The 23,916-nt window shown below is 45.5% G+C and overlaps 1 protein-coding gene across 2 annotated transcripts in view; it reads right to left on the reverse strand.

The window, feature by feature from the left end:
- Window positions 1–1,869: 1,869 nt before the first annotated feature.
- LOC139931135 (cadherin-4-like) overlaps window positions 1,870–23,916 on the reverse strand; it is a 200,901-nt gene continuing 178,854 nt past the window's right edge. For both annotated transcript variants that reach the window (XM_078288159.1, XM_078288160.1), the window contains exons 9-17: window positions 23,684–23,821; window positions 19,342–19,527; window positions 15,893–16,149; window positions 11,058–11,200; window positions 4,838–5,077; window positions 3,903–4,139; window positions 3,145–3,284; window positions 2,868–3,032; window positions 1,870–2,076 (exon numbers count right to left, since the gene is read on the reverse strand). In XM_078288159.1, coding sequence (XP_078144285.1) covers window positions 1,870–2,076; window positions 2,868–3,032; window positions 3,145–3,284; window positions 3,903–4,139; window positions 4,838–5,077; window positions 11,058–11,200; window positions 15,893–16,149; window positions 19,342–19,527; window positions 23,684–23,821 — 1,713 coding nt within the window. The remainder of the gene's footprint in view (window positions 2,077–2,867; window positions 3,033–3,144; window positions 3,285–3,902; window positions 4,140–4,837; window positions 5,078–11,057; window positions 11,201–15,892; window positions 16,150–19,341; window positions 19,528–23,683; window positions 23,822–23,916) is intronic.

The following is a 23,916-nucleotide window of genomic DNA, read 5'->3' on the forward strand; positions in this document are numbered from 1 at the left end:
TAGTGCTGCTTCTTCATTAAAGCACAACAAAACTGTCTTCTACAATAACGAGCGCTATCACCGAAGCTTTAGTTATGTAACTCTGCTTTGATAAAGTGCAGAACTTTACAACAGACTTTTTCCTTCCTCTAACTTCTTTTCAAAACCTCTTGAACTTACAGCCAAAAATTTCACAAGAAAATTTCAGATGAATGAAACGCTGCCTGAAGAGAGACAGATTGTGAAGGCGCTGAATCCCTGGCTGAGGTTCAGCTCTCCCAGTTTTTTTTGCGACAGGAACCGGCACAAAGTTTGTATATTAAAAGTTTGTCATAGAACAACAGTGAATCAGCAGAAAAAAACCCCCAAAAAAACCACAAAAAAATCCACACAGAAAAAAGAAAACACAGACAATGGGTCAGAATAGGGCTCAAACAAGCTCATAATTCTGTATGTAATGCTGTAAGAGCTATTTGAAGTCATCTAGTGCTTCAAAAATATTTCTTTTTCCTCGTCTTTGTACAGTTATATAGTTTTCTTTGACACATTTACCACACAATAACTGGTGCCATGTTGATTACCTTTGGGTGTGGGGGATAAACATGCAAAACCCCAAATGATCTTAGGGACAAAGTCTCCTTAAATAACCCTCATATGTACTTCATATACCATTATAGAGGTAACACACGTGACTTATCATTTAATCAATTTAGCAACAAGCCTTATCAAGTTTTAGGTGCAAATAACGAGAGCTCAAAACAAACGCAGCTGCTATCGAAGCCACAATAAACAAAGACACACGACGCTTTTTCTTTTCTAAGACAGTCCCATCATGTATTTTTGTGATTTCAGTAATCACATTCAAGTTGGCTGTGACCTAGGAGCACAGATACGCCTGACTTTAAAAGGATGATTTGTCCATAACTTACAAAGACACACTGTAGGCCTATGTACAGTACGTCTACATGAAGCACCCTCATATGCCAACGATGCCAGTCGACTCTCCTCTGAAACCAGCGCTGACATCTCCCGCAGCTACCGCGGCCCTGCAGGACAACAGAAATGACGAAGGGGAGGTCCGAGTTAAAGGGTCAGGGGTCATATGGCGGGCACGCAAGCCCAGAAAATGGCAACCAATCCTGAGTTAGCGGGAGTCTGCTAAATACGCACCACTGAAGGCACTTCTTAAACAACAGTGCTTCTGTTCTAAGTAATTCAAGTTCAAGAAAGAATAAACCAGGGCCCTCCGTGCAGGAAGGACTTTCATTTCTGTGTTCTGCTGTGTGTGTTTTTTTTTCTTTTTCTTTTCTTCCCCCTCAGACAAAGCAAGCAGCTGAACCTAAAGCTTCTGCAGAGGGGCAGGCGGGGGCTGACAGCGAGGGAGAAGTGAAAACCCTCAGGAACAGGGAACGGCTCGCATGTAAGGGGAGCGAAGTCCAAAAAAATAAAAAAGGCACAACACACTAAAAAGAAAAAAGAAAATCAGACAAAAGTAACTAACGCCTACATCCAGCATCAAACCTAAAACGAAACAAACAAAAAGCACAGAGTTTGGGAATACGAACGATGAGAAGCCCTGCAATTCAGAGCTTCAGTTTTCAGTCTCAGACAGGCTTAGAGCAGGAGACGGTTGAGAACAGCACCCAAAACTGACTCACGGCACGGTCCACTGCGGTGGGTAATTTGATTGGTCGGTTGGTCAGTCAGTTGGTCAGTGTGAGTATGTTGTCATCGTTGCGTGTGTTCAGTGAGGGCGTTCGGCCCCGCGTGTTAGAGGGACAGAGCATGGCAGGCCAGCTGACGGGACGAGGGTGCGTGTGTGTGTGTGTGTGTGTGTGTGTGTTGGCGTGAGTGTGTGTTCGTGCGTGCGCATGTGTGACTGTGTGGGGTTTAATCGTCATCCCCTCCTCCGTACATGTCGGCCAGCTTCTTGAAGCGGGGGCCCCAGTCGTTGAGGTAGTCGTAGTCCTGGTCCCCCGTGCTGGAGGAGTTGAGGGAGCTGACGGAGCCGGCGGTGGAGCCGCTGCCCTCGTAGTCGAACACTAGCAGGGAGTCGTAAGGAGGGGCCGTGGGGTCGTTGTCCGCCGCCCGCAGACCCTGCGACGGGACGAAGGGGAGGAAAGGTAGCGGTCAGTATACACATGCACAGGGTGGACGGCAAAATGCAGCGACAAAGAGACAGGCAGGTGGATCAGAGTGATAAAAAAGCAAGAACTGGAAGATACTGGAAACAGGAAAACTGTTGGGGGAAAAAAAACAAAAAAACAGGAAAACATGTTGACCCTAAGGAAAGGCAGGTGAAGAGGACGGACTCCATCCACTCCACTGGAGTACAGAGGGACGTCACGGACAGGAATCTAAAAAGAGCCTCAGCCCCCAGGGGTACAGTGGGTGGCAGAAACACCATGTGTTTGTTGTGTTCGTGTTTTACCAGACTGCTGGAGCGAGATCAGGTGAGTACATGTGTGAGTGCGAGAGAGAGAGAGAGAGAGAGAGTGTTAAGGCTGGATGGATCAAAGCTGAACAGCTGCCAACACCTCTCGAGTGTGAACGTGTTGTCACGAGTCTGTCAATCAGCATTTGCTTGCATGAGTGTGCCAACATTGGTTATGTGTGTGTGTGTGTGTGTGTGTGCGTGTGTATAGCTGGCACTGCGATAACAGCTGTCAGGTAAAACAAAACTCCTCCACCTTGTTTCCACTGGCATACTGAAGCTTACAAACTGAACAGCATCCAGAAATAAGTAATCACATTAAAGGCTGGATCGATGGAAAGTGAATGTGATAGGGCAATACAGTGCGGGAGAAACAATCTAATTACTGATGAATATAATCCATGTTTGGGTATGCAAAGTGCACTGTGTGTGTGTGTGTGTGTGTGAAGTTCACCTCATGGATGAAGTCCCCTATGTCTCCAGGGTGGGGCACGACGGGCCTGATGGGGTACTGGGACTCGGGGATGATGGGGCGTTCGTCCACCCGGCGGACACCAGGGGGCTTACTGATGATGTGCTCCAGAGAGTCAGGCTGCTGCAGCTGGCTCAGGTCGTAGTCCTGCACAACAGCCACAGGGAGACACAGATGTATCGGGGGCACAGGTGTTCCAACTTGGAGAGAACGTGTGTGTGTGTGTGTGTGTGTGTGTGTGTAAGCCTCTGTGTCTCACCTGGTCCTCCTCTCCCCCTCCCTCCTCGTCGTATTTAAGGATGTTATCCCTGACATCGTCTTCGGGGTCAATGAGCAGCTGCTTGGTCTGCCTCTCCTTCTCTCGGCGCTTCATCCACACCACAAACAGCAGCACCATGCCTGCGACGCCACACACAACAACCACATGAACACGACGGCGCTTCGCGGCACACATCAACAAAACAGACAACTGGGAAACAGTAGAAATAGACCTCATGTGTTTTTATCAAATGTGGGCGCACTTCTATAGCTTGTTGTGGTAGTGGTGGTGAAAAGAGTGGTTCACCCACATACAATATCAGGTTATACACTGTGCTGGGGAAAAAGAAATGCTCCAGTTGCAGGTGAATTTGTCTGTAAAACTCAGTGTATTTGAAAGGAGTATGAGCAACGCAACCCACGGCAGTAAAGTAAGCCAGCGGCATGATATCAGCAGATATTTACCCTAACAGGAAAAGAAGACAAAAACTTCTGTGAGATACAGGAGAGGATTCCAGCAGCCAGGGCGTTCATCTATAATACAAGCTACCGTACATGTTTATGTATTACCGCCTGGTGAATGTTTTATGATCGTGTTCTGAACTACACTGTTTGGGTGAAAGGCAAATCAAAGCAAGTCACAGGCAGCTGTAACTTTGGGTTTGTGCGCGTGTGTGTGCGTGCGTGCGTGTGTGTGACGAACGAGAGAGAGAGTGATGTGAGAGTGAAAGAATTCGATATGAAGGGAAAAATACTTACTGAGCAGTATGATGATGCAGATGAGAATAGATATGATGGCTCCGGTTCCCAGTCCGGCGGCGGCCACAGCCCCCAGAGTGGTGCAGTCTCCGTTCTCGTCACAAGGACACACCTTCACTTTGATGATGGACCTGTTGGACAGGGGAGGGTTCCCCGAGTCCGACACGATTATGGGGACCTCATACACCCCTGGCTCTAAATACACCTGGTAACGCAGCCCCAGACGGGCATAGTCCCCTGTGTTGAGTGAAGAAGAAAAAGAAGAGTTACTAGATGTTGCTACTGATGATGAATGATCAGCACACTTATTAAAGTCCCCATGAAATGAACTCCCATTACTTTTATTTCCTAGAAAACACAGTATCTTTAATGGTGACCTCATGCTGCACTAGTAGGCGTAAATATACATTTCTAACCAATAAAAAAAAAAAAAAAACTGCCTTTCTCTTCCTGACTGGTATTCCAGTGGTTTGAATGATCCCTCACTGCATTATGTCCCCCCCCTTTAAAGCATAACTCCAACCATTTTTGACCTGAACCCTATTTTACTATCATTTTCCATTATACCAATCAATTCTGACCAAAATTGACACCAATTGCTTTTCAATAGATTTACTTGAATCTTGCTTGCCAATACAGTCCTGACGGGCCAATGGACACACAGAGTGTCCCTATAGGACTGTATTGGAAAGTCACGCACCCGGACAAGCAAGAAGTAAGCAGCTCTATAGTGAAGCAGTTGATGAGATTCTGGTCAGAATCAATCGGTGTGATAGAAAAATGGGAAAATAGTATCCAGGTCAAAAATGGCCAGAGGCGTGTTGAAAACAATATCAAAATTGATACCCAGTGGCACTGTATAACCTTTTCTAAATACTGATTTATTCTCCTAAGTTCCCTGGTACTGTTGTTGTCCTAAGCCAACAGCTCCTCACCGTTGATCCGAGATATGGTCCAGTTACGTCGGACGGTGGGGGGGAAGGTGGGCAGCTCAAACACGAAGGGCCCGGCGTTGGGGTCTGTATCGGCGTCGGCGGCCGTGATGTTGACACCATTAGTGTTCCTGTTTATCCGTTCACAGAGCTGAGACTCCCTGGGTACGAGCGCCGGGGGGTTGTCATTAATATCTATCAGATAGATCTGCAGAGTGCCTGTGCCACTGGCTGCAGGAGAGCCTGGGAGCAGGAGAGGAAGAGAAAATAGCGGCACGAGGTGAGGAAAAGATGACAAGAAGAGATGTGTGCCGTGAAAGGGATGATGGAGAGGGGAGAGGGACAGGCGATGAAGGCAGATGGACAGAAAGCAAGTAATGAAAGAGAGAATGAATGAGAGGGACAAAAAAAAAATGAGAGAGAAGAGAGAGAGGAGGTGAAGGGAAAACAATAAACATACAGTCAGTCAGTTCTAGAGTGAATGAGAGCCTCTCCAAGATGGAGGTTGGAAGTTTATTCGCAGCAACAATGAGAGAGGTAGGGGTGCTGGGAAGCCGGAGGAGAATTTCTGCTCTTGACAGAAATACTTCTGACAGTTGTTTTCCACCTCCTCTTTTCCCCTTACAGCCAAATCAAACCCATCACAATCCATCCCAATACAGGCACAGCTCACCCAATCACCCATAGAGGGGCGTACGTACAATAATGATGACTGTAACACAATCAAACAAGTCCATGTCTGTGTGTATTTTCAAAATACTATGGGAGACACCTATGATTCTGTACATAAAGGCCCATCTGCCGGCTACATTAACAATTTATTTCTAAAAAGTGAACAGTGTATTTTAATTTTGGTGCACACATACTCATCCGTCCACGCATACACACACGCACAAACGCGTGCATATGACGTTAAAATTCCTCCAAAACACTAAACTATACATCTGCACTACACTATGTGATGCTTGTGCTACACATAAATTGATAAATTGATATTGATCTGCTCTCATACGTCACACTATACCCTACCTGCCTGTAGCACTTAATAATGCACATACTGTATATTCATGCGTTTATGCGTTTATGTGTTAGAGGATATCGTCACTTTCATAATGATCTGCCTAGTAACGTCTGCACATCTGCCTTGGGAAAATAACTTGAGAATGGTTCACTGAGTCATGATTGTAAGGAAAATTTCCGATGTCCTTATTTGATCACATTATTACCGAAGCTATATTATAACCTAACTGTTGGGAAAATCCAGCGCAGTGTGCTCAATAGTTTGTTTAAACCCAATGTAGAACCACCTTAGTTTTTGTTTGATCCCTGCAGCAGCTATGAAAATAGGCTGTTTTTCTTTGCAAATTTGACAAAAAATAGGCTTATTTGTAACCACAGGATATTCTAACCCAACCGGAGGCAATTGCATTGGCAAATTTTGCTGTGATTCTTCTCTCTGTGTTATGATTATTTGTAATCGCAATGAATAGCTGATATTTTGATTACCAGCATCCACTTTGTAAGCCCCTCTTTTGTCCACTTTAGGAATCTGTTCATCACACAGTGTGTTCTATAGCATCAGTATCAGCAAATAACTTACTAGGCAGCCTCTCTCATCTCTGCACTGTGTCCCTGCCCTGCTGCAAAATGTTTTACCGATAATCAGTCTTTGTGTCTGCTTACCGTGATTGGAACAGGATCGTATTAAGGATCTTTAAAAGTGCAGACCTTACTAATTAGGTAACTATCAAAGTGGTGATATTCTCTAACATAAACTCATGAATGTATACATAACAAATCTAGTGTAGTGTAGATGTGGCGCTGGTGTCCATTACACTAAGTCAATGCCATGTGAATGCTACATGTAGGCCTACATTACAACTACATGGAAGACTTTACACCAACGTTACACCTGTGTCTCCATTGTAAATCTATGAAAAGGTAGGCATTGCGATGTGATGCATTGTGGTGCTACTAGGTAGGCATTGCACACGCACATGCATGCGCACACACATACACGCACACACATGCACACACACTTCATCTGCAGACACAATCTTGAAGCCATTTGCATTGATTGAACAGAGCAACAGACCATCGGCAACAGCATTTTAGAGAATTGGGAGTAAAGAATAGAGGCTTTCGGCAATCAGTGAGCAAGATAGCAGAGTGGGGAGAAGAAAAAAAATCATGCTTATGTGTGTGTGGGGTGAGGGACAAAGGCTAGCTGTGAAAATACTGCACAGAAAAATCGGAAGAAAGTCAGAAGTGAGTCTTCAGCAGTATAAGCTCAGGGCTGTTTATTGAGCGTGTGTCAGGGGGTGACGACCCTTGGCTGCCTCCAATTACGAGTCATTTCCCTGCCACGCCCCACTGACTGAGCCAATGGTTAGAGGGGAGCGAACCCCAGGGCCCGTCTCTGGGATGAGATAAGGGCTATGTAATTTACAAAGATTTATGCAAAGCTGACAGATCTGCCAATTAAACACGGCAACAGAGCAAGACGTTTGACACAAGAGGAGTCACACATCTCAGTGTGGCTTCAGAAGAGATAAAGACGGGAGGTAGGGAGGGTTGGGGAGGAGGGTGGGGGTGTCGGTCAGGGCTCAACAATTTGATCTCTGACCACCTGGTGCTGCTACTATTAATATTCCACATCACTAAATGAGGTATCAGGTGTATAGATGCTGCAGTGGGGTTAGACTAATACATGGTATGCTTGCATGCATGCAAACGTGTAATAACCGCCAGATAAAGAAGTAACATTTGAAACTGTCATAAAAATGTTGCTCTAAATTGGTCAAAAGTATAATAAAACCAGTTAATGTGATAAATTCCTAGATAATGTCATAACATCACATTATTACACTGACATTATAATTATGACTTAATAAGGCCTGTAACATATTTTTAACTGATGAAATAATAACAAAGATTAATAATGCATCCTTCTTGTTCTGACAACATATTACATTATTAGTCAGTATTATTATCACATCATAAAAATATCTCACACCCCTTATGGAGTAATAATCGCCAGGTAATGTAATAATGTGATGTTATTACTTTATCCAGGAATTTATTACATTTACAGTTTTTATTGCATTTACAAATCTGTTAGAGGGACATTTTATTTTATTTTGACAAGATGACAACATTTAGATATTATGCGGCAGTTATTACGTTATCAGTTGCTACACACACACACACGCATACAGGTATACATATAATGTGCACACAGAAACACATACATGCATAACACATATATACGGTACATACTCAAACGTACACACACACACACACGGACACACACACACGCACACACACACACACACGGACACACACACACACACACACACACACACACACTAGGAGGCTTCCCCATTCTGCTAGTTTGTTAATCCCAGCCATGTATGGGGGACATGTGGAAGCAGCTTGCCACAGCTGATAGGAGAATTATGTGGGTTTTAACCAGCTAAATAAATAATTATGTTTGTGTAAATTCCTCAAAAGGATTTGTATTAACTCTCTTTTTTTGATGGTGGCTCAGAGATGTGAAGCATGGAAAAAGGACTTGTAGCAAGCTTACCATATGTTCTTTGAAGAAAACATAAACAATAGCATAGGTGTTTGAAAGGAAAACTGTGTCAGAGGAGTCTGAGGCCGACAGATTTTGCAGGGGGCAGACATAAAAATATGGAAGCAATATGAGTGCACTTCTCATCATGCAGTCACCGCCTCTCTGTGCCCCATCCTACCAGCCTCACAGTCTCACACCACCCCCAGCACTTCTTACCATAATCCCTCTCACATCATGACGGCTGGCACTCCAGCAACACCCACATAGTCGGTCTGATGCAGACACACACACACACACACACGCACACACACACACAGCTACTTGAACTGCTGGCTTCCCATCTTTTGATCTTGCCACCATTCTGAAATCAGCCAAACCTAGTGGTAGCAGGCCTGTCTAAACTGTGCAGTGCGAGGCGGAAGAGTAAGCTCCCTCCTCCATGCAACATCTCCACAAATCTCCACTCGGTAAAGATGTGCCATTCACAGCAGTCTCATGATAATAATAATAATAATGATAATAATAATAATAATGCTGAGGTTCCCTTTGGAGGTCGGGCAGTTTGTTTCGAAAGCCACGCCGAGACCGCAATCCCCCATAGCACTGATCTTAGTTCTGGGAGCTTAGAGGGCAAGACTGGTGCCTGACCTGAGGGTGCAAATGGAGGTTTATGGGGTAATACGTTTCCGAGGGGCCAAGGCACTTCGAAGAAAGTAGGCAAAGTTATTGAAATGATAAAGAAGGGCAGAGAATGACAGGGACGTAAAAACAGGGAGTAAAAGTGGGGATGGAAAGAGAGAGAAAGTGGATGTTTGTGAAGTCTTAACGATGGGAGTGTGTCAACCCTAATATATTTGCCGTCTAATCCGGCCCCCTATCCCTTCTCAACAAAAACAACACAGGAGGTTACACATCATGGTCTCAGACATTGTCAGTCAAGGCAAACAGTTGTACCCAAACATGCACACAGGCGTACTCACATAAATACCCGCATGAAAAACATTCGCACATGCTCACACATGTACACGCACTTGTGTTTCAAAGCCACCCCAACTTGAGGTAAACACACCAATGCACTGCGCGTCACTGATAAGGCAGTTTGGGCGGGAAAAAGCATTCACTTTTGGCTTGAGAAAAAGCACTCGTTTCCACTTCAGAAAAAAAAAAAAGTAAACTTGTTTGTTTGCTGTGATTGAGTTTGTGCTCGGTTAAGCTTGAGTTTCAGCTTTGAGGCAGAACAAACAATATGTGCCACACGAATTGTGAGGGGTGGAGAAAGGGAAGAAAGGGGAAGGAGAGGCAAGGAAAGGAGAAAAGAAGTAGAGAGCAGAGAGGAGAGGAGAGGAGAGGAGAAGAGAGGAGAGGAGAGGAGAGGAGAGGAGAGTGGATCGATACAGCGTGACCAGCTGTATGGATTGCTATCTCTAACCCAGCTCCATGAACCAGGGCCTGGGAGCCCAGCATCCATGTCCCTGTATCCCTCTATGTCCACACAAACTTTTTCATTCTTCATTTTCATTCATCCCTTATGCAATCAGGTGGTCTAACTGAGATCAAGATTTGGTTTTCAAGAGAGACCTAAAATAAAAAAAACATCCACAAAAATGAAAAAAAAAAATAAACAATACAATTCAGTCAAACAGTCAGCAACATTTTTTAATTGTTAATTTTAACCTTTATCTATCCAGGGAGAGTCGGAGCACTGAACACTTGCTCTTTTCCAGCCACACCCTGCTTCACATTCACACAGTTCCACGCATTCAAGGGAGTTGTTGAGGGAGGGGAAAGAGTTGCTCATTCACTTTTCCCACCCAAATGTTTCCAGCCAGTCTGGGGATTTGAACTGGCGACCTTCCGGCCACAAGCCCAGGACATATGATGACATAGTAAATTATAGAAGCAATCACATACATTATAGAAAATGTGAGATACTCTTGAAACTATCATTTCAAAGTGCTTTGGAGTCTGTTCCATTTTCCATTTTGGTGCATAATAGCACCAGAAACTGGTCTTGCCAAGTTCAGAATTTATGTGTGGGTTATTTAAAACTGACCAGTCCTGTGATCTGGCACCATAATAACTGAAATTGAAAAGGAGAGCTTCTAAAGTAGAGCCTTGTAGATAAATATAATGCAATATATTTCCCTCCTTCTTGTGAAAGACCAGCCAACTTTCTGATATAAATCGTGATGATCAGTGTGATATTTATCTCCTATACTAAAATGCAACGTCACTGTGGTAAACTGCATCAAAACGCTTAGCGGGGGCAGCATGCGATTACAAAATGTCTCCATAATCAAATACAAATATGACTCATATGTTAAATATGTACAATACACAATAGTCTTTTTTATCAGCAAATGAGAAGCATGCTTTTTTTCCTGGACAAATAGCATCCTATTTTAATATTTTAATTTTCTAATATTTTTTATATTATTAATTCTTAACTTCAGTTATTGTGCTGTTTAATCAACTGTGCAGGGACTTTAATACATGTGTGGGAGTAAGGCTAAAAGCTCCATGGAAATAAGAAGGATAAGAAAATTTAACATTGGACTGAAATAGGAACCTTGAACCCTTCTATTTTCCCTTTTATTGAAAGGCTGACTGATACACACACTGTACACAAAAAGACGCTCTTACCATTGTCTGTTGCCAGGAATGTGGCTTCGTAGACATTGTTTTTAACATAGATGGACTCTCGGTCGAGGGTTGCTGTGGTCACGATCTGACCGTTGGTTCTGTTGATGGACAGCCAGTCGGCCGGGTCGTTCAGTTTGGAATACCTACACACACACAGGGGCAGATCAATGGGAAAGTTAGCACAGCCGTTTGCATGTTTACAGGCAATTCATACATTTTCTTTCAAGCGTCGTGGTTCACACGCAGTTTGCCCACACGCACATGCCCACAAAATCACACCAGCCTGACCTTCACACAGTTTAATTCTTCATTGACTTCTCCTCCAGAGCCTGTAGCCTACAGTCAATTTCACCTCATTTTCCACTCCCCTGTACCAGGCGTTAAAGTCAATTACCTCCCCAGTTAAGCACTACTGCAACTGTGTGTGTGTGTGTGTGTTGCATGCACAGATTCAAGTGAGTCTGTTTGCATTGTGTGTGCATATGGGGAGGCTGTGGGTGGCTGGGGGGGGTGATAGGATCTCGGTACTGTTCGTCAAACAGAGTGGATGTGGGAGCAGGTGAAGACACCACCTGGGATGGAGGGCAGGAGAGGAACAAGGAATCATCTCGAGGATTTAACCCCAATCTCACTCTGATGTATCTGTCCCTGTTTCCCAGACTCTGACGCTTTTGGCTCGCTCCGTACTTTCAACTCTATCTGATCTCTCCCAGCCCATACCGCCTCACCTCATCTTCCTGTGCTTTGGTATTCATACATTTCCTCATCCCTGTCCTTATCTTCTCATCCTCCTCTCATTCCCTCCGTGTTCCGGGGTTCATCGCCCGCCACGTCTCTGGCTGCAATCTCACTTTCGTATGTGCAACATCATCCATGCACTGATGACACGTTGGCTTCTGGCGACAAGGTTTCTGCATCGATTTCATTTACTGAAAGTCCGTTTGGGCCGTGAAGCTGTGTCGTTATGTGACATATACTTTCAACTTTTAAAGCCATCTAAATTGAACTGGGTTTGACCTTAGCCTTGCTTTTATATTTTGATAATCAGCCGTACTTACTGTCAGTGTACAGCCCACTTGTTTATTCATGTATGATTAAATAATGCATGTACATTTCTAGCTACGGGGAGGAAAGTGGAAGCCTTGACTGGAGGGAAGGGTGGAGGTATGCAGGGGGTGGGGGTGGGGGGGTGGACGGAGGGTATAATCTCTCTCTCTCCTGCAGAGAAGGAGGTGGGATTTTCCCAGCAGGCACTGGGCATGATCCCAGGCGTAGCGCAGTGCGGGGATGGGGATCAGAGAGATGACATTCCCGCGCTCCAGAGTGTTTTTCACACAGGCTAGCTGAGACCACGGCCACTGACTGGCAGACTGTGAAATCACCACCGGGACTGGAGTGTGTCCATCACAGTGGGGGGTGCAGGATAAAAGGGTGAGGGCCAGGTTCAGGAATGGGTGGGAGGGGAAAGAGGGACAGCGAAATGGGGACATTCCCAAGTAGCAGCATGGCTGTATGATCAGGTTTTAATACCCTCATTAGGATCAACTTGATACCTACCAACTGAACAATAATTTGCTACGGTGGGTTTTGTTCGGCTGGATCTCTTTTGACTTTGCCATGCCAAACTAGACCCTGTCTATCTGGGGTGGGAAAAAGCTGTTCTCTGTCTTTCCAGTGGAGGGCAGACAAACCTGAGCTCTTCTCACTGAGCAGGGGGGGAACCAAAACCCTGGGGAGTCATGGACAGAGAGAGAGAGAGAGAGAGGGAGAAAAAAATAATAGAGGGAGTAGAGATTTAGGAGGAGAAAGACACCTCTCTCTCTTTACCTCCATTATAGTCTATGAAAGACCGCTGGAACCTATTCTTCCCCGGGTTCCCTGTATGATAACACAAGCCCTGATGATAAGAGCCACAACACAAAGCAAGGCCCTCAGTCCACCACCACACTTTAATTAAGTCTCCTAAACAGTCCTCAATGCAGACGTAATAAACCTTATATGAGGAAAATGAAGTCCATAATGATCCTTCCAGCCAAGCCAATTTCCAATGCATTGAAAAGACAATCCACTGTATAATTAGTCATTTTCTTAAGAAAAAAAAAAAACAGCTAGGTTAACGGGAGCTCAGTGGGATATTGAATGCTGATCTCAATCTCTGTGGTTTGCTTCAAACGCCCATTTCCTCCTAATGAAATTCCTTGCTCTGGGATCAGGTTTTTCTGATGGCATTCAATTAAACGATAGGGCTACTCTGGCCATTAGAACAATGCCTCAGAAGTACCCTGAATGTTTTTGTTTACAAATCCCAACTGTCAACAACATTGCTGTGGGCAACTGGCAGTCCCCATCGCTAACTTTTTAATTAACTGTTCTGCCACTTTCTATTTCCTTGGAAAGGTAAACAGTTCTTGTTTACTCTAGTGCCTTTTGGAAGAAAAATCTGGTTAAAATGTTATACTTTGTGTGAAAGTTTTACTATTCCTTCCTGCGTCTTCTTTCCAGTGCCTCCCCTAGCACTCCTCCAGGTCGGTGTGTGAGTATGGCTGGGTGTATGATTAAGCCTGGCAGGTTAGTGATCTTAGTAAGCAGGAGGGAGAGGTATGACATTTATTTTTCAAACCCACGACCCTGAGGATGAAAAATGCATGTCTCGAGCTCAGCCAAGGCGGTTTGGGTAATCATTTATGCCAGTGTCTCCAATCCCATGTCTCAACCTCACTGGTCGGTGTCTGACAGGTGATGCATGATACCTTACTCTCCCTACTGCCCCCCCCCCCCTCCACCCACCCCCACCCACCCCGCTCCCCCACCCTGCCCCTGTCCACATCGCCCCCTGCCCCCTGCCCCCCAACCCCAACAGGACACTGTCAGTCTGTCCCTCCTCTGATGAGCACCTGTCAAGCTCAAACCTTGACCTGGACTCAGCCCCCCCCCCCCCCCCCCCCCCCCGGAGTCCCTTAGGTCTTTCTTCACCTTACATTCGACTTTTATGGCTCTCTCTAAATCTTCTCTCTGCCTCTCTTCCTTACCTATCTCCGCCATCCATTTACGAAGACATATAGCTCTTTGTCATATGCAAAGAAGTAGCCCATAAATTACACGCAACACGAACTGTTGTGTCAAAGCCAAATGTCTCCTCCTACTCCCATGCAAATAGACATGTCATGTAACTGTATGATCGATGGGGGCAGGTGTGTACATTGAGACCGGGCCTGTGTGAAGATGAAAGTGAAATAGTGTGATGCAAACATAATACCGGGTTTTAGCTGATTGGCAGGAATGAGCCCATGATTATCCATTTCGCCTGAATACATTTCTTCAGAATAATGAGAATCCAGGAGATGAAGGGAACAGCTGAGATTAGTGTCCTTGCATAACAGTCCAGAGTAGATACCTTTCATGGCATTGATGTAAGGCAGGGGGATTGATAGAGATCCTATCCAGATGGATGCAAATGGCTCCTCACTTGGTGAGAGCAAAATAAGGAGGTTTGGCGTGTGTGTGTGTGTGTGTGTGTGTGTGTGTGCGCGTAGGTGTGTGCGTGTTTGTGTGAAGGAGACCGTGACAGAACACAGTATGCTTGTGCAAGGCAAACTTATTTCTAAGATGTACTGCAGTCTCAAAGTTGTCTTGGAAAACAGAGAGGAAGCCAGAGAGGTGAAAGTGAATTTAACAGGGAGAGAGCAAGAGACAGAGAATGAGAGATACAGGGAAAGGAGAGAGAGAGAGAGAGAGAGAGAGAGAGCACAGCTGGTGACTTTGGCGTCTTCCTAAATTATAATGTACACCCAATTTACTCTCATTTGCTGTGAAATTAGCTGGGAAATTTGTTTAGATCTTTTCCCCAGAGAAAATGGTAAGGAAGGGCTGGTGGAGTGTGAGGGCTGGAAAGAGGTGATATTAATGTCACAGACACAGCCATGTTATCAACTCAATTACCATACTATACGGTGCAAGTTATACAGTAAATCACACTAATACACCCATTGTAATCTGCACTGTCTGCTAAGAACAGGCTCTACATGTGAGTGTGTGTGGAGATGCATGCGTTCCTGCGTTTGCGCGATCATAATCTAAAGCCACTCTTTTGCAACATCAATACTGAGCAAAGTACTTAATAGATTACATCTGGGTTTGAATGGCCATAATGCAGTCGCTGCTACTGTCAAGTTGACAGCAGGACTGAAGAAAGGCCAGCTGGTCATTTAAAGGTTGGTTTACATTTAAAAGCCACAGAGCCTTAGCGCAGAGCAAGAGCACTGCAGGTGGACAGAATGCTGTGTCAGGCCTTTGGGCTCGGGCCAGCTGTTCTCTCCCCTTTCTCTGCTCCCTCATTCTCTCTCTCTCTCTCTCTCTCTCTCTCTCTCGCTCTGTGTGTGTGCACCTGCATGCATGTGCTCATGCTACCTATAGAATGCACACAGCTCTGATTACCCCAGAGGCTTGTGCTCCCTATTAACCCTCTTACCCTCCTTACTCAGAGTTCTGCGCTGGCTCATAAACTTTGCACAGTAAGACTTTGAGAGATGGGTAATGCCAAAATATAGCCCCATCCCTGAACCTTGACCCTTAACTACTGAGATGGAACCCGTCCAGGAGGCATTTTAGCCTGCTGCTGGTGCATAAAGAGGGAGGATTTTTGCCAGGCACGTACTTACAAAGCAACTAGCTGGAATTTAAAGTTCAATTGGACAATGCTGTTCCAGGTCCAAAGACTGACCATATGCAATAGAACTTGTCTAATGTAATCTAAATGCTTCTGAGTCATTTGAACCAAAGACAGGTTAGTAAAATTAGTGCAATAGTATTCCCATCTTAATCCAGTCACACAGTACCTGATACTCTGCTGCATCTGTAGCCGGTCGGGGTCTGAGGCTGAGAAGGTGGTCAGGCTGGTGCCGGCAGGGACGCCCTCCTCAAAGCGGATGTGTTTCGGGTTTGTGGGGAAGTAAGGGGGCTCGTTGACGTCCTGGACAGATATGGTGACCCCGGCTGTGGACTGGAGCGAGGACTGGATGCCACTGGCCAGGTGGGCCTGGTTGGACACCACCACCGTCAGCATGAAGGCACGGTTCATCTCAAAGTCTACCGGCTGCAGGGGGGAAGGGAGGGAGGGTGGAGAGAAGTCAGAGAAGTGGTAAAAACTTTTAAAGCTGTTAGTTTTCAGTCCTTCTGTTAGTAAATACTGGAAGATAGTTTGTGGAGCATGGAACCAAGCAGGAGGGATCAAATACAGCATTGTGTCTGTCAGCATTCTTGCACCCATATCCTCTATAGTATAAATTTAACACTGCAGTATATAAGATTCTGCTTCATCATTAGAACATCAGCTCAGTTTTACCCCCCCAACCCCCTACACACACACACACACACACACACACACACACACACACACACACAATTTTACACAAATATGGCAAATCTCAATTAATCTAATAATGAACACATTCTGTATATGATACTGTGTTCGTCACAGAGTATAAAGCTTTTTCTCGGATTGTTGGGTAAAACTTTTTTTTTAAGTGGATCCAAACAATGCACAGTGGGGGTAAATGTTATGGTGATTGCAGTATTAAAGTCCCTGTCATCATTTCTCCTCTTTCCGCCTGTGGCTGGGGGAATCTGCGATGAACCTTGCTGGTGATAAAGGAAATGATAAATGAACAGATGCGGTGCTGAGCAGTCCTCAGATGAATTGGGCCCATTTTATCTCTAAACTTTGAGGACCCCCCCCAACCAACCCACACACACACACACCTGTGCACACACACACATACACACGCACACTCACGCTGAGAAGAGGCAGCAGGGCTTAGGCTATTCATAGGGTGCTGTCATGGCTCTACCTTGTGCGTGTATTTGTGTGTGTGTGCTTGTGTGTGTGTGTGTGTGTGTGTGTGTGTGTGTGTGGTCTACAGGGGGTTCTGCTGGCTGAGCCTAAACCAGAGTGACAGCTCTGTGCTCTCCTAATGAAGACTACACGATCAGGTTCAAATGACAACAACAAGAAGCAAAAAAAAAAAAAAGAGAGAACAAACATGCTGCTTGTAGGTACTGCTGGCACATGTCTAGGTAGGCAGCTGATGATTACCGCCACAAGGCTTGTGTCTGTTGCTTTTGATGGTGATGATAATGACTTTGAGCACATCTGTATGTTGCATCGCCTTAGTGTTATCAGTGGACAGTATGGCAGCATGGCGTTGATATAAAAAAGCATTTGTAATGAGGCAGCTTGGTTGACAAGGGCATTGGAGTAGACAAGCTTGTGTGTGTGTGCGCACCAGCATGTAGGATGGTGTTACAGCATGCCTGTGTGTGTGTGTGTGTGTGTGTGTGTGTGCACGTAGGTATGAGTGAATCTAAACACATGCGTGTGTATTTGTGAGTGACCCTATGGTGCACTGGGATCCCATTTACAGGCTGACCACGCTCAAGGCTCTTTGATCCACAGCCAGTGGTATTCAGAGCACAGGGAGGTCCAGAGTATAGCTGTAGGCGGACTAAAACACACACACGCACACACACACGTACGCACACAGACACACACCCTGAGGGAAGCCAGAGGGGTGAGAGGTCAATAACATGGCTTCCATCTCTTGCCCATGAGCTATCAAATCTTACATCTCCTCTACATCACTCCGCTCTTCCTCTCTTTCCCTTTCACCTAATTTGTTCCGCCTTACTCTAACTTCCCATCTCCCCCTCTTTTCACCTCTGGCCCTCCTCTCCCTGTGATCCGCGCTCTCTACGGTCTGCATCTCTCAATCCGTGGAAATCCGTCTTCAGCTCGCTTCTCCCCTCCTCTCCACTCCCCCTGTCATCCTCCATGTTCATCATAAGCCGTGATTTACATATCTTAATGACTCATTTGAACCGAGCGGGTGTGCTTGTGTGTTTATGTGCATGCTTGTTTGTGTGCCGACTCCGTTTACCGTTCTCCAAAATGAGAATGCCGTCTCATAAGCTCCCCAGAGAGTTGTCTAAATGTGTGACATGTTCTGGTTAAGACCTCAGCCCTTGTTTACAGAGGAGCCCGGGTCCCTGGTGGGAGATTGCCGCATACCTAGATGTCAGTGTGATTCGTTGATGTGTCTCTACCCGGCCTTGGTAAAAACAGGAACACCAAGGTAGAGCCTCCTTGCCGCTTCTTGGCGTTACCTATCGCAGGTTGTCTGATGTAAAACCGATTAGGGTTGGTAACCATTCCCCGGAGCGAGTCAAAGCCTCTCTGTTTACTTGTTGAGACAGTCTATTCCTTGTTCTTCCCAGGAGGCGTCCTGTCTCTTATTTTATGATTTCCTGATAACCTCCCATGGGTCACTACGGAAGCTTACGGCTGCCTGCTGAATTTTACATCAGGGAGTGAGTGGAGAGGAATGGATTATAAAAGGCAGTCATCTAGAGATAATGAAGAGAAGCAAAATGCCAATGCTCAGGGCTCAGGGTGCTGTGGGAATTATAGAGAGATGTTATTGCTATTTTTTAAATATTACTGTAGGATATGAGATCCGATTTGCGGGAGTCGGAGACACGAGGAGAATACCCTCGGGTCCGCAGGGTCACATCAATAAACAAGTTATTTCCACAAAACATGTGCTACATTATAAGCACATTTAAGCCATTCAAGGGTGAACAATATACAAACAGTACACACAATACACACATATACACATGTACCTCTTCATACATGCTAATGCTTTACAGTGCTGCTGAGTAAAGGTGTCATGCCGTGACGCGCAGATCAGAACATTTTGATGTCCTTAATCCTTTGTATACACACATAGGATATAAGCCTATTTTACTTTCATATGGATAGTGTTTACTGTTAACCATTATGTATTTTTCCCTGTAGGTAAATGGGTTGAAGAACTAAACAACCTCTAACTCAGCTTAACACTAACATAGCAGGTTGTAACAAGACAAGGCTTTGTTGTTGCTGTCATTTACCACAGCAGCTAGAACATTATGACTGCATAAAAACCATTGCCTTTGTAATTGAGAAATCAATACCTAATTTGCTACAATGGTCTCGCCAGCTATTGTGTTTAAGTCTGTGTGTGAGCGTATGTGCCTGTTTCTGAAGGGCGCGGCGGCCTCCAATCGCTCATTTGGACATAAAGGGGCTTTTGAAAGGCAAAGACCCCAATCTGTCCTTAGCTGACACCCAAGTCTACTATTATTACCTGCGCCTAACGTCCAGAGGGGAAACTGATCTGACATGCAACACAGAAATATGATAACACGGGACAGAAGCTGGGCGTGTGCCGATTGGCTGGCGTCTTACCTTCACCACGGTGACCATGCCGTCGTTGGAGACGGGGTCAGTGCGGATGGTGAAGTGTCCAGAAGGGTCTCCGCTGATGATCCTGTAGATGGCGTTCCAGTTGGGGGAGTGAGGTTGGTCAGCATCTATCACCGTCAGGTTAGCCACCACCACGTCCACCCGGTTCTCTGGGACCTCACCGGAAAACTGATGGGCAGAGAGAGAGTAAAATGTTACCACACTTACTTACACTTATGGTGCCTCTATACATCTTTATTTCCACTGTGGATGAGGCCTTCTGGGATCTCATATAAGCCATTTGAGGATGACAATTTTTACAAACTGCCACTGAGTGCCTATCTCTCTTTTTCATTTTTCTTTACACAGCAGCTATTCCTCCTTTCGGGTTTTCAGGTACAGTAAGTTTAATGATCCCACTCTTCCCTACCCCTGAGTGGTAAACAAGCGGCAAACACACAAACAGTAACACACTCACACACACGCACACAGGAGCGCTGTTCCAATTTTAGTGTTTTTCGCTCTTCCTGCATTCCCATTCCCCATGCTTGATGAGCAATAATATTCCATTCCTTTGAAAGCCAGAGTGACAAGGGAGGATAGGGTGGATGAACAGAAAGGAGCCTGCAGTGGGGAGGGTTGAAACAGCTGTTTGAGTCTGTATGAGTGGCTTTTAGATGTCCCCTTGCTGTACAAACACATGTGCTTTGTCCTGATAAGCCTGATGAGGAGTGAGCCGCTGTCTGTCATGTGTCCGTTATGGTGGGGATTGATCAAAGCCAGCCGGGCTCAGGGGATGAAGCACACAAAGAGCAAACAACAACAGCAACAACTATACTGCTACCCCCAGAAGTGCCCACCATTCCCTGCCCCACCTACTGGACCACCCCACCGACTGCTGACCAATCGCAGGGGGTCAGAGGGTGAGCGTGTTGCGCATTGGCGTGTCATCGCCTCACATCTGGAGGCAACAGGCATGTAGCACCACACAGTCACCGTGTCGCCATGGGTAACAGGCGTGAAAGAGTCACTGAGCCGCTTATGTGAGTGTAGGATATCAAAGAGCAAAGCCCCAGACCAAACACTCCAACAGACCATAATACCCTGCCTGGCAACCCTCACATCAACCCAGCAAACAGCCGACAGCAGCGGACAGATTAGGGGGTTGTGTCAGGAGAGCTGTTCAGAGACTCAATGACATTCTTAAGACAACAGACAAGTCCGGGTGGTCCTGATGCACTGCCCGCATTGGATAAGTAGGCAGGCTGTGGTATGTTTGTGTGAGAGTGAATGTGTTTGTACAGTATGTGTGTGTGTGTGTGTGTGTGTGTGTGTGGTGTGTTTGTGTGGTTTATTACTATGGCTTGGTTCAAGGACTCCCCAATGCCAATTCAATAAAAAAAGTTTTTTGGTCTGAAGGAGGTGGCATTAAATAACAAGAGAATCCATAGCTGCACTCCTCACTCAGAGATGGCTCTTGAGCTCCTAAGGGCCCTTGAGGGTCTTTCTCAGCACGCAACAACTAAAGGCTAGTGTTAACCAGGTCTGATGTGGAAGACTTTGAAGGGTCTAGCACAGCTCTTATCATCAATAGCCCAGTTTAAGATTCCTCTTCTCATAATCTCTTTTGACTCTCACTCTCTTATTGATACAACAGCAGGGAGCTGGACTTCTGCTGGTGTCGTTTTCAATAATGGATTGGTTTACGACTTTTGTGATTCTGAACAGACACCCATTGCTCTCTTTTAATCTCTCCAGGAAAACCCTTAGGATTTTTTTCTCGCTCCTTGACTCTGACTCCCACTGATTTATTAGCTGAATACGGCTTTGACTCTGACTAACTCTTACTGGTTCAATAGCAGAGTACTGCAGGGACGTCCTTTTCAATAATGAACAGATGTAAGACCATGGTCATTGTCAGCAGAGGCCCAGACCAGGTATTCCCCTCCATTCTGGTTTCGTCCCCTCTCTATGCTGCTGTATCTCGCCCCCTACTGTTGGAATAAAGGAGAGGAGGGGCACCGGCAAACTCTTTGATTATGATTGGCACAGAGTACAGTTGGCTTCCTCACAACACTTGACAAAGCACCTCATGCCAACACTCCCACCCTTCTGTCTCTATCTTGGCAGTGGGGAGGGAGTAAAGGAGGCAGGGGGAGGTGAGAGGAGAGATAGGAATGGGAGAGATGTGACAGGGAACTTCATCATAGGGACTTTGTGAGGATGGGAAACAGGAAGGTGGCCAAGGAGGTATTGCCTGATCACAGAGGGTGGGGTTTTCCACATTACTACAATATGAGACATCCCATACCAAATGAGATATATTCATGGTTTGCTATGCATATATGCATAAACAAACAAACAAACAAACAGAGAGGGATAACGTTTTCACTTTATCCCATCTATCTGTAACACACAAGGCCCTGAATAAGCACCCAAAGTCTTACACATACACCGCCCCATGCCGCCTTGAAAAATAGGCCAGCCTCTGATAGGCGTGATGAAATATTAATCATCAACATTAAAGACAAATTCCCCAAACTTTCTATTTCTGGGACACTTTGAAAGATCTATGGGGTTTATTGCAAACACTAAATATTTGCATAATGGCCTGCATTCTCAACAAAATGGCTTTTATGTTATCCCACCACTAAAATGGGTGATTTATGAAGGGAGTGGGTAAAAGTGCTCTGCTCATCACGGCTCCAAAACCTCCACTAAAGTTTATCATCAATATCCATGATAGCATTAACTTCCCTCTGTGGCGATGATGGAAATGCACTTAAACACGCTGGAATACAGTTAGAGAATATCAATCTATTACTGGCCACTATCATCAATATGCCAGCGTCACTAGAGATTCCTAATGCAGGGGGGGATGCCGAGTCAGGAACGGCCTCTGATTTACAGAGGGCCATGTCTGTGCTTTATCACCGCTGCTGTAGCAAATATCTCCTAAGAGAAAATATTAAATAATCCTTCATTCTTTCTCCTCTCCCCATCATTCTCTCTTCTCCGTTTTTTCATCTTCACCTCTGCGTGGGGTCTACTCATCAACTTCTCTCCTGTCTTTGTACACCTTTCTGCTCACTGTTTCCTTTGTGTTGTTTCCCCTCTGCCCTCTCTCTGTGCTTCCCCTGCTGCGTGTGATGTAGCAGCTCTCTGATGAGCTCTATGGCTGACACATGCTTAACGCCGACGCTAACTCATCATCATAAGGGTCTTAATAGCCCCCAGGGCAAATGCTAATGCTAACTCCTCTGCTACCCCCTCCTAGAGCCAAGCCTACTGCTGATACTGCCACAGCCGCTATCACCGCAGTTGCAGAGCTAAGCACCTTATCTGCCCAAGAGGCCTGTCCTCTCACCACTAGTGATGGGAAAGCACACACACACACACACACTCATTTTGATGCCCGAAGCCATACTGACACCTAGATGTCGAAAGACTTTTCATCATACCATGAAGCTCTAATACAATACACTGATATGTAGGGTACATGAACCATACAGCCAGTTGACAGACTGACAGTGCCTCCTTTGACCCTTTTTCCTTCACTAAATATATTTATGTCTTTGCCTCAGCACAGAAAAACGTTGACTCTCCCCTCTTGCCCTTCCCCTCTTTCCCCTTTTCTCACTTTCCAGCTGTCAGTATGTAATACTGCTACCACCTTAGCTGTCCCACCCAGCTCCGAACTTTTAGTTGGGACGGAGAGAAACGACCAGAGGGAGATGAAGCTGTGAGAGAGCGGTGGGGTAAACTTCTTCATTTATGTTTGGACAACACTAGTTCTTCCTTTGACTAATTCATTCAGTGACGGCTTTGCTGAATTGCGCTGCCAGGGTTATGAAACATTACATACATTATTTTCGACTTTCATTTTTACCTTGGTCTCCAGAATGACCTTTTGTAATGTAATCATCATTCTAAATATCATTACCATGACAATAATCATCATTAACGATATGCTGGTTGTAGTTTTCTTGCTGATGAAAGTCAATGATATGGATTAGTTTTTTTTCCTGGTGTGTGTGTGAGAGTGTGCATGCCTGTGTGTGTGTGTGCATTCTCTACAAGGAAATGAGGGTGAATACCCTTTGTACTTAATTCCCTCCCTCACTGTCCTTGTGTAAATCTTCCTGTGCAACATCAAGCATATAACACACCCTTGTAGTCATTCCTTTTCTCCCTCCCTCTCTCTCCCTCCCTCCACCCTTTTAATTCTCTTTCTCCATCATAGCCATCATTCCCATCCTCTTCCCTTTCTCCCAAACTCTCTCCTCCTCCCTATCTCTACCTTTTCCCATTCCCTTATCCCCAGCGTCCCCCGTTCCACACTCACAGTTCTGGAGGTGAGCATGGGAGGGTTGTCGTTGACGTCAGTGACGGTGATGATGGCAGTGGCGGTGTTGGAAAGGCCAAAGTTCAGGTTGCCCTCCATGTCCGTGGCCTGCACAATGATGGTGTACTGGGACACTTTCTGTAAAGGAAGAAACAGAAAACAGAGTGCGCAGTTATTCACCGGCAAAAAGTTATGGATTTTCTATAGAGCTCTTCCTCTAGTCTACAGCAACA

This window comes from Centroberyx gerrardi, chromosome 14 (assembly GCF_048128805.1).
Source record: "Centroberyx gerrardi isolate f3 chromosome 14, fCenGer3.hap1.cur.20231027, whole genome shotgun sequence".
NCBI classification, from domain to species: domain Eukaryota; kingdom Metazoa; phylum Chordata; class Actinopteri; order Beryciformes; family Berycidae; genus Centroberyx; species Centroberyx gerrardi.